The 15,689-nt window shown below is 45.4% G+C and overlaps 1 protein-coding gene across 5 annotated transcripts in view; it reads left to right on the top strand.

Moving 5' to 3' along the window:
- Window positions 1-15,689, top strand: part of SUDS3 (SDS3 homolog, SIN3A corepressor complex component) — a 147,988-nt gene that overhangs the window by 50,897 nt on the left and 81,402 nt on the right. For all 5 annotated transcript variants that reach the window (XM_030218937.1, XM_030218936.1, XM_030218935.1 and 2 more), the window contains exon 7: window positions 15,460-15,555. In XM_030218937.1, the coding sequence (XP_030074797.1) occupies window positions 15,460-15,555 (96 nt within the window). The remainder of the gene's footprint in view (window positions 1-15,459; window positions 15,556-15,689) is intronic.

Below are 15,689 nucleotides of genomic sequence, written 5' to 3'. Positions count from 1 at the left end.
AGAAGACCAAATGACAGCTGGCACGGTTTAAAGGTGAGGTGAAAAAGAATTGCTCTTTTGCCGAACTCAAAAATGAATTAGCCCATTTAAAGGAGAGCTCAGTGGTCCGAGTGAAATGCGAAAAGATGGCAGCGTTATGGGCAGGAGGTTTCAGGAGACCAAGGAGAGATTGAAGGAAAACTAGGAGGTAACGGGGAACTGCAATAACAACTTGGCTATTCAGGAGCTGCCGAACAAACTGATTGACTTTGAAAACAGGCTTTGCTGGAGAGGTATCCCTGAGTCTGATGATTAAGTAGAGGTGGTCAGGCGGCTGAGCAGATCTATTCTGACTGCGGGGGTAGAGGAGACTTTCGCCTTGGACATTTGTTTTTATACCCTGCAAAGAACTGAAAAAGGAATAGGCAGTGTATAAGTAATATTGGTATTGATATTGAAGTAGAAAGAGCCCACTACGCTGTGGAAGAGGCAAAGAAATCTCTTGAGGGACTGTTGTGTTCCATCACCGATCAATGGTGAAAGAAAACATTTTAGTAGCAGCATTGATGCAGCTGTTAATTTCTGTTCACAAATTTTGGCTGTTAGTAAATCATGCTTTTATTCCCTGTGCTTGATTTAGCCACTCAGATATTTTATATGATGTGCGGGATATTAAGTATTTAATAAACTTGGAATAAATATTATGAGAGGCATATTGTATAAAGCTAAGAAATGTTTCTGGCAGCACGGATGATTTCCTTATGAACTTTCCTGATTTTTATCCTTGCAGGTAAAAGATCAGGCAGAGGAATCCCAGGAGGTTGGAGTTCTGTTAAGTCAATATAGACTAACCTCAGGCATGGAGGCAAAGATGGGAGGGAGGGCCAGGAAGAGGTTATTGTTCTTGCAGCATTTTGTCAGCCTTTTTCTATGTGGAAGATTTGTTTTGCATATTTTACATTTGTATTAGATTACTAATGTTTCCCATTAAAATTAATTTCCTCCCATTCCTGGCCACTGTTGGAAGCACGATACTAGGCTAGATGAACCATCAGTCTGATCCAGTAGAGCAATTCTTTAGTATTTCTATTTTCTTTCAGCTGGATTGGAACTGGAGCAGGGATCTGGTACCCTGAGCCTTTATTTGCAACTACCTCTTTTTATGTCACTGTCCTCTGGTTAGGCTGGTGATTATGATGATAACCCTTGGCTAGGGGATGGACAGCTGCTTTCTTGAGAGCATTGGGGTCATAGTTCTCGTGTGGTTAGGGTGGTGGACTTTGGTCCTGGGGAACTGAGGAACTGAGTTCGATTCCCGGCACAGGCAGCTCCTTGTGACTCTGGGCAAGTCACTTAACCCTCCATTGCCTGCCGCATTGAGCCTGCCATGAGTGGGAAAAGCACGGGGTACAAATGTAACAAAAAAAAATATCTGAAATCTTGACTATCTCACTCCCAGTAGGGGGATTTAGGAGGTATTAAGAGAACTTCCCGTTTAGGTGGGCTAAGCAGCTGGCTGTTAGGTGTCTCCGTTGAGCAGTGCTAAGTTTTCCTTTTCATCAGGAGCTGTGAACTCATCTACAGCCCTAGACAACTCAGGGAGCAGAGTTCTTTGCTCTGGCATCAACCCAGATCTTCTATGGTGGCAGTGGGTAGTGCTACGGTTGAGCCACTAAGCTGATCCCAAGTGTTCATTTGCTTTGCAAGATAAGAGCAGACAGACATACAAATCAAGACAAGTACCAGAGAACTATCAAAAACGTGAGATTTTGTCCATTTGATCATCTGGCTTGAACTAGCCTTTGCTTATGCAGCTGCTTAGGAGCATCGTTGAGTGAACAGATTGCTCTGATGGTCTTAGACAATCCTAGTGCTTGAACACTTTCCAATGTGATAAACATTTTGTGAACAAATAAAATGCCTGGATCAAAGCCGACTCCTGACTACTTTCACAGATGGTGTTTTTCTGTTATGGGATCAAAGGGTTTCGTCTCATTCTGCTTATTGCAGATAACTGCCTTCAACTTATGCCCAGTCATTATTAAGACTATTGCTTCAAGCATCCAAGAGAGAGATGGCTCTCACAGTCATAAAAGTCAGAACGTGAAAATTACATTTGTGCTGCCTGGATACTGGTCTTCTGTGATTTCCAACTCAGTTTACTGATTAAAGTTACTTTGTCCCATTGCCAAATGACTTCTCTGTAAGAACCATCCTGAATAGTTTCTGGAAAAGTACAGAACAAAGAAAAGTGGATTTTAACCTGTAAACCAAGATGTGTTCTGACAGGAAACTTCTTGAAACTGGGTCAGTCTGCAACTACAGCTACATGTGCAGTGGTATCCACCGAAGAGTTGCTGCCTGACTTCTCAGCACTTAGACCTCCTAGAGACTGATATTATAACAGGCCCAGATGAGTTGGGAAGCACTGCAATTGGAGGAAATTTTGTAGCCCTTTGTGTATGCAGCTTCTAATTTCTTCCAAATAAGGCTGCGTTGAAGGCATATTTTTACTTATCAGCACAAAAGTCAGTTGAGTCAGAAATCTATTTTCCTGTGTTGCCTGCCTTTGAGGTTTCTAACTTGCAACTTCAGTTCTTGCCCTGTAGTTCTTCTGCTTCCCTTTCCCTCCCCTCTTTGTCCTTTCCAGATCTGTGTGGGTTCTCAGTTATAAATATACACACACACAGAGGCCCCCAAAATGTATGTATGAAGCATTTTGATTAAAAATTTTTATTTGTGTGCTTTGCCCTCCCCCTGCCTGCAGTTTCCATGTTTTAGAACTTACTGCCCCACCTTATAGTACCTTTAGGGCAGTTTATAATCTTTTATTTATTCAGTTTTATTTTGATCACACCTTTTCAGTAGTAACTCAAGGTGAGTTACATTCAGGCACACTGGGTATTTCCCTGTCCCTAGAGGGCTCATAATCTTGTGCCTGAGGCAATGGAGGGTTAAGTGACTTGTCCAAGATCACAAGGAGCAGCAGTGGGATTTGAACCGGCCACCTCTGGATGTCAAGACCAGTTCTCTAACCACTAGGCTACTCCTCCACTCTAACACATCCTATATAATAAAAAGCACCTCCGATGTTCTGAAGCTGACTCCGTAAAAGTGAAGCCTTGAAGCATTCGTGCTCTCTGTAAGGCCGTATCCATCTCCTGAATTGATGTCGCGTACTTCCGTGTACATCACAAAAAGCAGTGACCAATCACTGGAAGTGAACGCTGCAGAGTTGCCAGGCAATGGAACGCGACGTCACATGCATGAGGGTGTCGTCGTCCCTCCTTTTCTCCCTCCCTTCCAGTTCCAGGCCCCCTCCCTCCAAATTTTAAAAGTCATCTTCACTTACCAAGTCGGGTTTATGGCGGCCGTCAGCAGCGGTAAAAGGTGTGCAGGCTCGGCTCTTCTCTCTCTGTCAGTTCTGGTCCCGCCCTTGCAGAAAAAGGAAATGAGGGCTGGACCAGAGCTGAGAGAGAGAGAAGGGCCGACCCTGGAACTCGGAGGGAGGGAGGGAGGGGACGGACGACCCTGGAACTCGGAGGGGGGGGGGGGGGGCCATGGCACACACTCTCATTCTCACACACACTCGCACCCAGTCTCATTCTGTCTCTGTTACACACACACACTCGCACATTCATTCACTCTCTCTCTCTCACACAGTCATTCTCACACACACTCAAACATACACACTCCGAGGAAAACCTTGCTAGCGCCCGTTTCATTTGTGACAGAAACGGGCCTTTTTTACTAGTACATAGAGTTCTACACTAAAAAGGAACAATTGGAAGACATGAAATACAAGATAAGAAAGGGGGTAGAATTATATTATTAATAGGCGAGCAGGAGGGATACCCCAAAAGGAAGGAGATGCTCTGCAGAGATCAGTGACTGCCCTAGCCCTTCTCCACCCCCCCCCCCCCCAGTTGTACTTTAAAAACCTCTGTTCTACAGGTCCCCAGCAGTGGAAGTGTCACACACACACTACCTGCATCTTACTCCTGAGCTTTCCCTCCGACCCAACCTGATTATGAGTAAACATGATGTTGTCATAGGGGGCAGGATGAGAGCATGTAAAAGCTGTATGTGTATTGTGGCCGGGGCTCTTTGGAAGACCATGTTTAACGTAGAGGAGGGAGGGGGGGATTGGGGGAGATGCTGAACTGTAGGTGGCAGGTTGGAAGTGGATGGAGAGATGTTGCATTGTGCTGGGGCAGGAGCAGCGGATGAAAGAGAGAGAGATGCTGGGAGGATCATGTGTGATATGATGAAGTATGTTTAATTTTATTAGCCATAATTATTTTTTTTAGTTAAATTTGTTTTATTGAACACAGCCAAAGCAAGGAGCAATTATCAAAACATCAGAGAATAACATATACAAACCAGCAAGTGCCATATATAAAGCAAAAATAGGTCATAAAACATTTTTTTAATGGTTTTGTAAAATTAACTTATTACTAGCCATGCCTACCTAGCAAGTCAATGATACCACAGACCTTATAGCCTCAAAGCCAGTACCTTCCTATAGCACTCACCCCTCAAACTTAACAGTAATTATGAGGATGTGTACCAGAATCAAAAAGAATATCGTGGCATCAAATCACCAGTAAGCATTAGAACTGTAATCTATTCAAGATAAAGCTCTTAATCTTCGGATTGCCAAAAAAAACGTTTTGTATGTTTTCTAGTAAGATTTGCCTCCTTAACCTCCCACATCATAAAAGTATGTAATTGATTCCACCATTGCTAGTAAGAGGGGCTCTTGGGTTGTACCTATTGTTGAAGTATGCATTTTTACTTACCAAAGTAGCCTTACATATAAATTGAGACCCAAAGTAGCCTTACATATAAATAATTTGACACTTGCCCTGTACCCGTAAATCCCCTGTACAGTTCCTGGCCAGAACTTCAAAAGAAACTTGAATTCTGGAACCCAACAAATGGTTTATATCGATCATCTTCTCCCCCCCCCCCCCCCCCCCCCCAAATGATTTTAGGACAAGCCCAGAAGGCATGAAACAATGTACCCTCAGCCTGCCCACATTTTTATACAAACTGGAGAATTTGCTATTTTGGCTTTCAATGCATGTAATTGTGAAAAATAAGCCCCGTGAATTAACCGATATTGGCATTCTCGATAATTAGCACTACGGGGTAATAAGGAAATCCCTTTAACTAAATGTGGAACATCAAGTAGTCCCAAAGGATGGCCAATCTCTGGAGCCCAAGCCTGCTGCAAGGAACCATAATTCTTCGAAATACCCAGAGTCTGAAAAGACTTATGCAATCCCGATATGGTTGGCCTACTATCAGGGTCCACCGAAAGAAATTCCCTTATCTGGAGACCAATTGGAATCTATTGATTGTTAAACCAAGAGATTATATGTAGTGTGCAAATTGGGCACTCCTATAAACTTGCAGTTGGGGGAAGGGGGAGATCTGTAATTGGCTTCAAAGACTCCTTCTCATTGAACAAAAATGACTCCATCCATCCAACCCAGGGGTAAAAGTTGCATTACCTGAAATTGGCATCTAAGAAGTACATTCTGGATGGGCTACTCCACACCTTCACTAAATCTTTCCAAATTTCCTTTAAAGCTTTAATAAACAAACAATGTGTGTTGACGTAAGTAGTATACCATGCCATACTTTGTATTGTTATTTGAATATTTTTACTGCTGTAATTGCCTATTGCTCATGTTTGATCTGTTCTTACTGTACACCGCCTTGAGTGAATTCCTTCAAAAAGGTGGTAAATAAATCCTAATAAATAAATACATTTTGTTTCAAAACACCAGGCAGTAATTTGTGGGACATGTAGTAAATAATGAAGATGCCAGGATGCAGATTGCTCTTTTTGAATGCTTAATGGGGTTTCCTTAGCATCCCTCCGGACCGGCCCAGGATTGGACTGATGGGTTGTGCACGCCTACCAGCAGGTGGAGACTGAGAAAAAAACTCTGACTCTAGAGAGCCAATGAGAGCCCTGGTCATGTGACCCTAGTCCCAGTATTTTCTCAGTCTCCCAGCAGGTAGGACGTGAGCCTATTAGTCTCTCTTTTTGGTATTGGTAGATTTTCTTTATTGGTTCTTCTGTGCCCAGGAATTTTATTGAGGTCATTCCTGATACTAAGTGCCTTAGTGTTCAGCCTCTGGGGTGTTAAACTCGGGTGTCCCGAGTCCCTCCCCCCTATTTCCTCCCCATCTCCCTTCTGGTGTATCCCCACACAGCTTTATTAATAACTAAGGGAAGGGCTACCCTTTCATTGAAAGGAGTATTGCCTTTGGGAGAGGCAGCCAGTATTTAAAAAAAAAAAAAAAAAAAAAAAAGAACTGAAACAGCTGAGTAAGCTATCTGTTCCCCGCTGACTTAACGAGCAGGCAGCTCTGTCAGGCAGCTCTGTTGTGGGTTTTCAGCACCTGTTTAAAAAAAAAAAAAAAAAAAAAAAAGAGCTACGAGATAGGGGAAGCGAACTAAGGCAAGCCAGTGCCTTTTTAGTGTTTTATTGCTCCTGTCAGCCCTCGGGTTTTTAGCTGCTAATTAGGCTGTTAAAAAAGGCGCGAACCGCGTTGCCGCTTTCTCGCGAGTGCTCGATTGTTGCCGCGATGGCGGAAAAGTTGAAAAGATGTGCAGTGTGTCAGCGTCGGGGAGTTAATGCCGCCGGCGCCTGTAAATTTTGTACGGCGCTTGACATGCCCGCCGTTCCTCTTCCTCCGCCGGTTTTGTCTTCGGTTCCGTCGGGGGTTTCGATTTCGCCGTCGCGCTCCCTCGCTCCTAGTTCGGAGGCCTCTGGCTTAGTTCTTGAAGCGCCCGCGGCGAAAGTGGCGCGAACGGCGGCCATTTTGTCTCCTGCTCCTTCAACGTCGGGTGCCGCGTCTGGCCCTTTAAACTCCGCGATTTTGGGAGATTTAAATACGGAGGTCCTGGCACACTCGACAACCACTCAGGGAGGAGGTTTTCCCCCTGAGTTTGTTGTTCAGATGTACCAGGCCTTCCTGATGCAGCGAGAAGTGCCAGCAGCGGGGCTGGCAGGGGCTACAGCGGGGCTGTCAGGGGCTATGGGCAGTTCAGTTCCTACTGCAGCTAAGCCTAGGACATGTGAGTTTCCTTCAGATCTGATACCAGAGCATAGTTCAGACATGCCTTTTTTGGAGGAAGAGGAAGATTTAGGACCGGCACTTAATGAGCTGGCTTGGGAGGATCCTTCCTCTTTAGATCCTGACACTGTTCCTTTGGGCCAGGGGGAAGATCCCTCGGTGGCTAGAGTGTTTCACAAGGAAGATTTACAGGATCTTATTGTTATGGTGGCTACTACTTTAAATTTTGATGATCAGCCTCCAGCTTCACAAGTCCGTAAAGTTGATTTGTTGGTTAAGGGCTCTAGGGCTTCTAGCAAGACCTTTCCTATGCATGAGGACATTTGGGATGTCATTAAAGCGCAGTGGGAGGTCCCGGATGCTGCTTTTCGGCCTACTAGATCTATGTCTCGTTTATATCCAGTGCCCGAAGCTGATAAAGCACTTCTTAAGCTCCCAGTGGTTGATGCTGTGGTCTCTGCGGTTACTAAACGCAACACAGTCCCAGTAGATGGAGGAACGGCGCTTAAAGATACTCAAGACAGGCGTTTGGACTCTCTTTTGAAGCATAATTTTGAAGTTTCCTCCCTGGCAGTGCAGGCGGCCATTTGCGGATCTTTAGTGGCCAGGGCCTGCTTTCGGTGGGCCGAAAGAGTCTTGGATAGATCTTCCGATGATCTTGCAGCTATAGATGTCGAAGTGGCAAAGATTGAAACAGGCTCTGCTTTTTTAGCCGATGCACTATATGACCTGTTGAGGGCTTCTTCTAAATCTTTGGCCCTGGGAGTTGCAGCTCGCCGCTCTCTTTGGTTGAAAGGTTGGTCGGCAGATGCAGCCTCCAAATCTAAGTTGAGTAAATTTCCCTTTAGGGGTTCATTTTTGTTTGGAGACGATTTGGACAAATTGGTTCACTCCCTAGGAGACTCTAAGGTGCCTCGTCTCCCTGAAGATCGGCCTCGCCTATCCAGTCGGGGGGCCTTCTTTGGACGTGGTAGGCTAAGGTCTTTCCGTAGATTTCAGCCTGATAAAGCTTCTCAGCCTCAGAGGTCGCGTTTCTTTTCCAGGAACCAGTCCTTTCGAGGTTACCGCAGAGGAGGCAGATTCTCAAGCGGCAATTTTCGCTCCCCTGCGCGTCCTTCCCAATGAAGGTGCGAGGGCCCCTTCTCTGGTACCTGTCGGAGCTCGGCTTTCTCAGTTTTATCAGAGGTGGGCCCACATTACATCAGATCAGTGGGTCTTGGAGGTGGTTCGAGACGGATATGCCTTAGAATTTGCAAGGCCTATTTCAGACGCCTTTCTGGAGTCTCCCTGTCGTTCTCCCCTCAAAGCGCGTGCGGTTCGGGAGACTCTCCAGAGGCTCTTAGATCTCCAGGCGATTTATCCAGTTCCTTCTGCCGAGTACAAGCAAGGTCGGTATTCCATTTACTTTGTGGTGCCCAAAAAGGAGGACTCCCATCGTCCTATTCTCGACCTCAAAGCTGTCAATCGCGCTCTCAAGGTCACCAGTTTCCGGATGGAGACCCTTCGGTCAGTCATAGTAGCAGTGCGCAAGGGAGAGTATTTAACAGCTTTGGACCTGACAGAGGCCTATTTGCATATTCCCATTCGTCCTGCTCACCACAAGTTTTTGCGTTTTGCAATTCTAGGCCGACATTATCAGTTTCGCGCTCTGCCTTTCGGCCTGGCGACGGCGCCGCGCACATTTACCAAAGTGATGGTCGTGGTGGCAGCGGCTCTCAGGAAGGAAGGGATTTTGGTTCATCCCTACCTGGACGACTGGTTGATAAGGGCAAAGTCTTATCAAGAAAGTTGTCAGGTCACGGAGCGAGTAGTATCGTTCCTGCAGTCCCTAGGTTGGGTGGTGAACATAGCCAAGAGCCATTTGGTTCCCTCTCAGTCTCTGGAGTATTTGGGGGTCACCTTCGATACCGCGAGGGGTCGAGTTTTTCTTCCGCAAGGCAGAATCCTAAAGCTCCGGTCTCAAGTTCGGAATTTGATGCATCTGAAAGTACCGTGTGCTCGAGACTATCTTCAGGTTCTCGGTTCCATGGCTGCCTCGATAGAAGTAGTTCCCTGGGCCAGGGCTCACATGAGATCTCTTCAGTGGTCTCTTCTGACCCGGTGGTCTGCGCAGACAGATTCCCTTCTGTTGAGACTGCCTTTGCGGCTCCGGGAGCGAATCTCTCTGTTTTGGTGGCTACGGATGCAGAATCTCACTGTGGGGATGCCATTGGAGACTCCGCGGTGGATTCCTCTAACAACAGATGCCAGTCTCCGAGGCTGGGGGGCTCATTGCCTGGACAAGTGGGCCCAGGGCCTCTGGTCGCCGCTGGAAGCAGTTCAATCCATCAACTTTCTGGAGACCAGGGCGATTCGGTTAGCTCTGCTGCACTTCGGTTCTCTTCTGGAGGGCACAGCGGTGCGAGTTCTCTCGGACAACGCCTCGGCAGTAGCCTACATCAACCGCCAGGGAGGTACGAGGTGCCGTCTCCTGTGTCGGGAAGCGGAGAGTCTCCTGGCGTGGGCGGAGATTCACCTCACGGCCATCTCAGCCTCGCATGTGGCAGGAGTGGACAACGTCCAAGCAGACTTCCTCAGTCGTCACACTCTAGATCCCGGGGAATGGGCTCTGAGCGATCGGGCGTTCCAGTTGATAGTACAGCGCTGGGGTCTTCCAGTACTAGATCTCTTTGCCTCCAGGCTCAACTCCAAAGTTCCTCGCTTCTTCAGTCGCCGAAAGGATGTAAGGGCGGCAGGGGTAGACGCCCTCTTGCAGCAATGGCCCTCCGGCCTTCTTTACGCGTTTCCTCCATGGCCACTAATAGGTCGTCTCCTTCAGAAGATCGAAGACCACGGGGGGCCGATCATTTTGGTGGCACCGGACTGGCCTCGGCGTCCCTGGTACGCGGATCTCCAGCGTCTGTCCGTGGCGTCTCCTCTTCGTCTTCCGGCACACAAGGCTTTGCTGGTTCAAGGACCAGTTCCGCATCCAGATCCAGCTCGATTTTGTCTTACGGCTTGGCTCTTGAACGAGCTCGTTTAACTAAGCGAGGATTTTCAACGCCAGTAATTTCTACCATGCTGCAGTCTCGTCGCCGTTCCACCTCTTTAAACTATATTCGCACGTGGAGAATTTTTGAGGATTGGTGTGCAGAAGCTGACATTGTTCCTTTTCGGGCGTCAGTACCTCAGATGTTAGATTTTTTACAGCGAGGTTTTGATAAGGGACTCTCTCTTTCGTCGCTGAAGGTGCAGGCGGCAGCTTTGTCCTGTTTCAGAGGTAGAATAAGGGGTAAGTCTTTGGCTAGTCTTCCCGAGGTGGCTCGTTTTTTGAAGGGGGTCAGCCTTCTTCGTCCTCCGGTCAGATCGGTTTTTCCATCTTGGGACCTTAATCTGGTGCTTTCGTCTCTGACAAAGCCTCCTTTTGAGCCTTTACAAACATGTTCTCTGAAGGATTTAACGCTTAAGACGGTGTTTTTGGTGGCTATCGCGTCAGCTAGAAGAGTCTCAGAGTTGCAAGCTTTTTCCTGTAGATCTCCATTTCTGGAATTTTCTAAAGAGCGAGTGGTCCTTCGGCCGGTTCCTTCCTTTTTGCCCAAGGTACTATCTCGGTTTCATATGTCCCAGTCGGTTTTTCTTCCTATTCTGGGATCCTCCTCCGGAACGCAGGAGCAGCGAAAGTTGTATACTCTGGATGTTAGGAGAGTACTTAAACGGTATCTTGCGGTTACGGAGGACTTCCGTCGATCAGACCGCCTCTTTCTGCTGTTGGCTGGTCATCGCAAGGGCCTGGCAGCTTCTAAGCCTACTTTGTCTCGGTGGATCAAAGAAATGATAGCGTCTGCTTATCTTTTGGCAGACAGACCAGTCCCGGCAGCGCTTAAAGCTCATTCTACCCGGGGGCAGGCAGCCTCGTGGGCGGAGTGTTCCTTGGTGCCTCCAGCGGAGATCTATAAGGCAGCGACTTGGTCGTCACTTCATTCTTTCTCTAGGCATTACAGGCTAGATGTACAGTGTCGTCAGGAGACCGTCTTTGCATCTCGCGTACTCACAGCGGGTTTGCTGGGGTCCCTCCCTTAGGACTACTGCTTTGTTACGTCCCATCAGTCCAATCCTGGGCCGGTCCGGAGGGATGCTAAGGAAGGAGAAATTAGACCTTACCTGCTAATTTGCTTTCCTTTAGTCCCTCCGGACCGGCCCAGGTCCCTCCCGTGTTCTATGGTTCTCAATTTTACTGTGTACAGAGATGCAACTGTCGTCTACAGAGCTGTTCTGCTAGTTAGACAGTTAAAGGAGATACATTATGCTCTATAAGAAATACAAATGCATTATGTTCTACAAGTTAAATGTTTTGCAAGTTCTCTGGTTATTCAGTTCATAATATTGTACAACTTGCACAGTTTATGGGATACACATTTCTGTTCATAATTGGCCATGCCACGGCTCTGAGCTGAGTTGTTGGTGCGCCCAGTGTCACGGCAAAGCCGTAGTTTAAGCACGTTGGTTTCTCTCGTGCTGCCTGGCTGCTTAAATTCCTCAGGGCACAGAATATAGGTCCTTCTTTTCCTTTCTGCTTGGTTATTCAAATACTGGGACTAGGGTCACATGACCAGGGCTCTCATTGGCTCTCTAGAGTCAGAGTTTTTTTCTCAGTCTCCACCTGCTGGTAGGCGTGCACAACCCATCAGTCCAATCCTGGGCCGGTCCGGAGGGACTAAAGGAAAGCAAATTAGCAGGTAAGGTCTAATTTCTCCATAATCTTGTGGACCCATTAACCAGTCCTTCAAATGACAGGCCAGACAAGCTTGGCTGTATTTCCTTAAGTCTGGTAGACCTAGACCCTTCCATTTTCCAATGGCCATAAAGGAAAGGTAAACTCAATTTGGGTTTCTTCCCACCCCAACTAAAGGCCCCAACTAACCTATTCAGTTTCTTCAAGTCTTTCTTTAATATTCGAATGGGGAGAATCTGCAAGACATATAGCTATTTAGAGAAAATAGTCTTCTGATATAAACTAATGGAAGATGTGTCCAAGTGGTCGAATGACGTGTATCGCTAAATTATTTTTCCATTTGTTTATTTTTTCCAACCCATTACAAGTTGGAAAGAATTATACCAGAGTTGTTGAGAATGTCTGTTAGGGTTTAAAAGAACTCTCTGAAAATGTAATAGAAGAGGATGGAAACTTGACATATGGGGAAAAAACAGTGAAAAAACACATTGAGTACAAAAATGGGCCAGGTTGTTTTGGGTACTTAGAGAAATAAGCAATTTGCATTTCTGTGGGACAGGCAGTTACAACTTCTGTAGAATGAAAACTTATATACAATGAAACATAGCAGTTAAGGGAATTCTTCCTTTAAACTCTCTCTCCCTGTTCTCTAGTCCATTGTTTCCCAAGTCAGTCCTGGAGTACCCCTTTGCCAGTCAGGTTTTCAGGATATCCGCAATGAATATGCAAGAAAGAATTTGCATGTAACGGAGGCAGTGTATGTAAATCAATTTCATTCATATTCATTGTGGATATCCTGAAAACCTGACTGGCATGGGGGGTAAACCAGTGTGGACGGGAAATACTGCTATAGACTTCCCACCTCTTGAACTCCACCACCCTCAAAAACTACCTTCCTGCTATCACCCCACATCCACATTCACAAACTGCTTCCCTCAAAACTACCTCTAGCATTGGCTCAGTACCCCCAAACTAGCCCCTGTAATAGCCAAACCAACCTTCATACTGCCCCACTACTTCAAACTGCTCCCCTTCAACTACCTCACCACTCTCTTAACTACTCATAACTACTCCTAGCCTCTAAAATTTTCACCCCCAAATATTCTTGCCTCCCAAAAATAATTCCCCCTTCAACTACCCTGCATCTACCTATCCCCCTTCCAAAGATACCCTCACCTGTTCACTTACCTTAAGGTGCTACTGGAAAAGTGTTGGCTAAATATACCCCTTCCCGTCCTCCACCCTCCAAACTAGCATACCACCCCTTCCCCTAATCCGCATGAACAAAGCTGCCCCCTCCGCTTTCCCCACTTGTAAGGTGAGAATTTTTTTTTTTTTTTAGATAAGTACTTTTCTGTTTTGTCAGATGTTCTATGTTTATTTATGTTTAGTAAATTAATTAAATTGTAATTTGGCCTTTGTTGTTTTTTTTAACTCTGTAAACCACTTTGATTGCTATGTAGATAAGGCAGTATATCAAGTCTTTTATAAATGTAAGTGTAATAAAGCTGCAGTTGTACATAAAATATAAAGTGTAGCAGTATAAGTTGAAGTAATAATAAATATGGAATTTCCCAGACCCCAGACTTCCAGTGCCCCCCCCCCCCCTATATTCTATTAGATCGTCTGTCCTGTTTGTTCTTGGAATTGTGCCACTGAGCTACTGGGGCAGCAGTAATAATCCTGAACTACCTATGTGGAGTCAGTACACCAAACCTTCGTTTCTGTCTCTGATTCCTACTGATCTTAGGCTTTCAATTTTTTTTCTGGATCTAAAGCACTGGTAAATATAACGTATTTCTCAATACTATAGATCCAGGTCAAAGATATACTACTTAACATTTCTAGAGCGCTACTAGGATTACTCAGCACTGTACAGTTTAACAAAGAAGGACAGTCCCTGCTCGAAGGAGCTTACAATCTAAAGGACGAACTGTCAAGTTGGGGCAGTCAAGATTTCCTGAATAGAGGTGTAGTGGTTAGGTGCCGAAGGCGACATTGAAGAGGTGGGCTTTGAGTAAGGATTTGAAGATGGGCAGGGAGGGGGCCTGGTGTATGGGCTCAGGGAGTTTATTCCAAGCATGGGGTGAGGCGAGGCAGAAAGGGTGGAGAGAGGATACTGAGAGGAGGGATTTGTCTTGAGAGCGGAGGTTACGGGTAGGAAGTGTAAGGGGAGATGAGGGTAGAGAGGTAAGGTCAAAGATGTATAGATATTAATATCTACATTTAATTAGGGCTGTACTAAATATTCATATTTGATTTGGGCCCGAATACATTATACGTATTTATCTGATTAGTGATTTAAATTTGAACGTCAATAATCTGAGACTGTACTTTGCTGAATCCTTCTGAAATAAACACTTGATCTCTGATTTCACAATGCTTTTATTATTTATGTTAAAGCTCAATGACCATTATTCACATTCAGCCTAATATTTTTCATTATTCTTGTTTGGCCAAAAAGTAAAATATATATATATATATATATATATATATATATATATATATATATGTATTTTTTAAATTATATTTTGATGTTGGCGTCAGTCTGTACATTTTTACCGACTGACTCTACTGCCATGCTCTTGTGTATTTCCATCTCTTAGCCCCCCCAGGGAGGGAAAACACAGATAAGAAAGAGAACTTAGACTCCATTAGACGCAGCCAGTAAATTACCTTTATTAGCTTGTCACAGAGCCAAAAAATTACAAATAATAGTTCTCTCTCTTGGAGCAGGTTGTCAGTCAGCAGCGCACATTCTGAAAAACAAAACTGCCCCCCTAACACCTCCTGGACATCACATATATACTGTTGCAAATGCCATTTCTCATAAATCGTGATTTCCCATAAACTAGCACCATTAGGTTGCCTTATACCATTTATGGATTGGTCATGTATTCTATCAGTCTCTCCTGATGTGTTTGCACGTGAACAGTCTGTGGCCATTGGTTAGTCAGTTATCAGTATAGCGTGCAGTTAGTCACAGAGCAAAAAATTACATAGAACAATACCCTTGTGTTCTTTCTCTGTCTATCTCCCTTAGCCCTCACACTGTGTCCTCAGCCTGTCAGCAACTGCCAAGGTTACCTTATATCAGGGGTAGGCTACTCCGGTCCTCGAGAGCCGCAGGCAGGTCAGGTTTTCAGGATATCCACAATGAATATGCAGGAGATAGATTTGCAAGCACTGCCTCCATGGTATGCAAATCTATTTCCTGCATATTCATTGTGGATATCCTGAAAACCTGGCCTGCCTTTGGCTCTCGAGGGCCGGAGTTGCCTACCCCTGCCTTATATGAAAAGCATGATCTCAGCTCCCAGCTCCTGAGAAAAGCACTGTATGTTACAAAGATAACTTGTTAGGCCATCTTGTGAGAACCAAACTGACAGTACAGGCCTTAGGCCTAGCCCTTAGTAACAGGCCTAAAAAGAGGAAAGAATATACACTCTTCATACCTAGCCAGCCTACTAAACTTTGAGTTATCCTTAAAACTTCTTTCAAATGTCAATTATTTGAGGAGGCGGTAGTGTATGAAAACACTTGTTAGTCTGATGTAGAGTATTTTGTTACATGGAGGAGTGTATGCTTACTTTTTTCTTCCACTATGTTCTATAGCATAGAAGTAGCCGTGGCTAATTTTCTTAAGCTGATTTCCTTTATTTTCTCCTTAGATTCAATGGAGGTGAAGCCTATCATGACAAGGAAACTGAGGAGAAGGCCCAATGATCCTGTTCCAATCCCAGATAAGAGGAGAAAACCTGCCCCTGATATCCTTTCATTTATACTTCAGTATTGAGCCACTCCTCATTCACGGTTAGTAAATATTGGTGGATCCACTGGATTGTGCACCACCTTCACATTTACATACTGGTGTATGAAGCAGAGAGAGGCCTTGCTGGAG

Source organism: Microcaecilia unicolor, chromosome 11, assembly GCF_901765095.1.
Source record: "Microcaecilia unicolor chromosome 11, aMicUni1.1, whole genome shotgun sequence".
In the NCBI taxonomy this organism is placed as follows: Eukaryota; Metazoa; Chordata; class Amphibia; order Gymnophiona; family Siphonopidae; genus Microcaecilia; species Microcaecilia unicolor.
The sequence above is the reverse complement of the archived record's forward strand: the minus strand, read 5'-3'. Positions and strand labels throughout refer to the sequence as shown.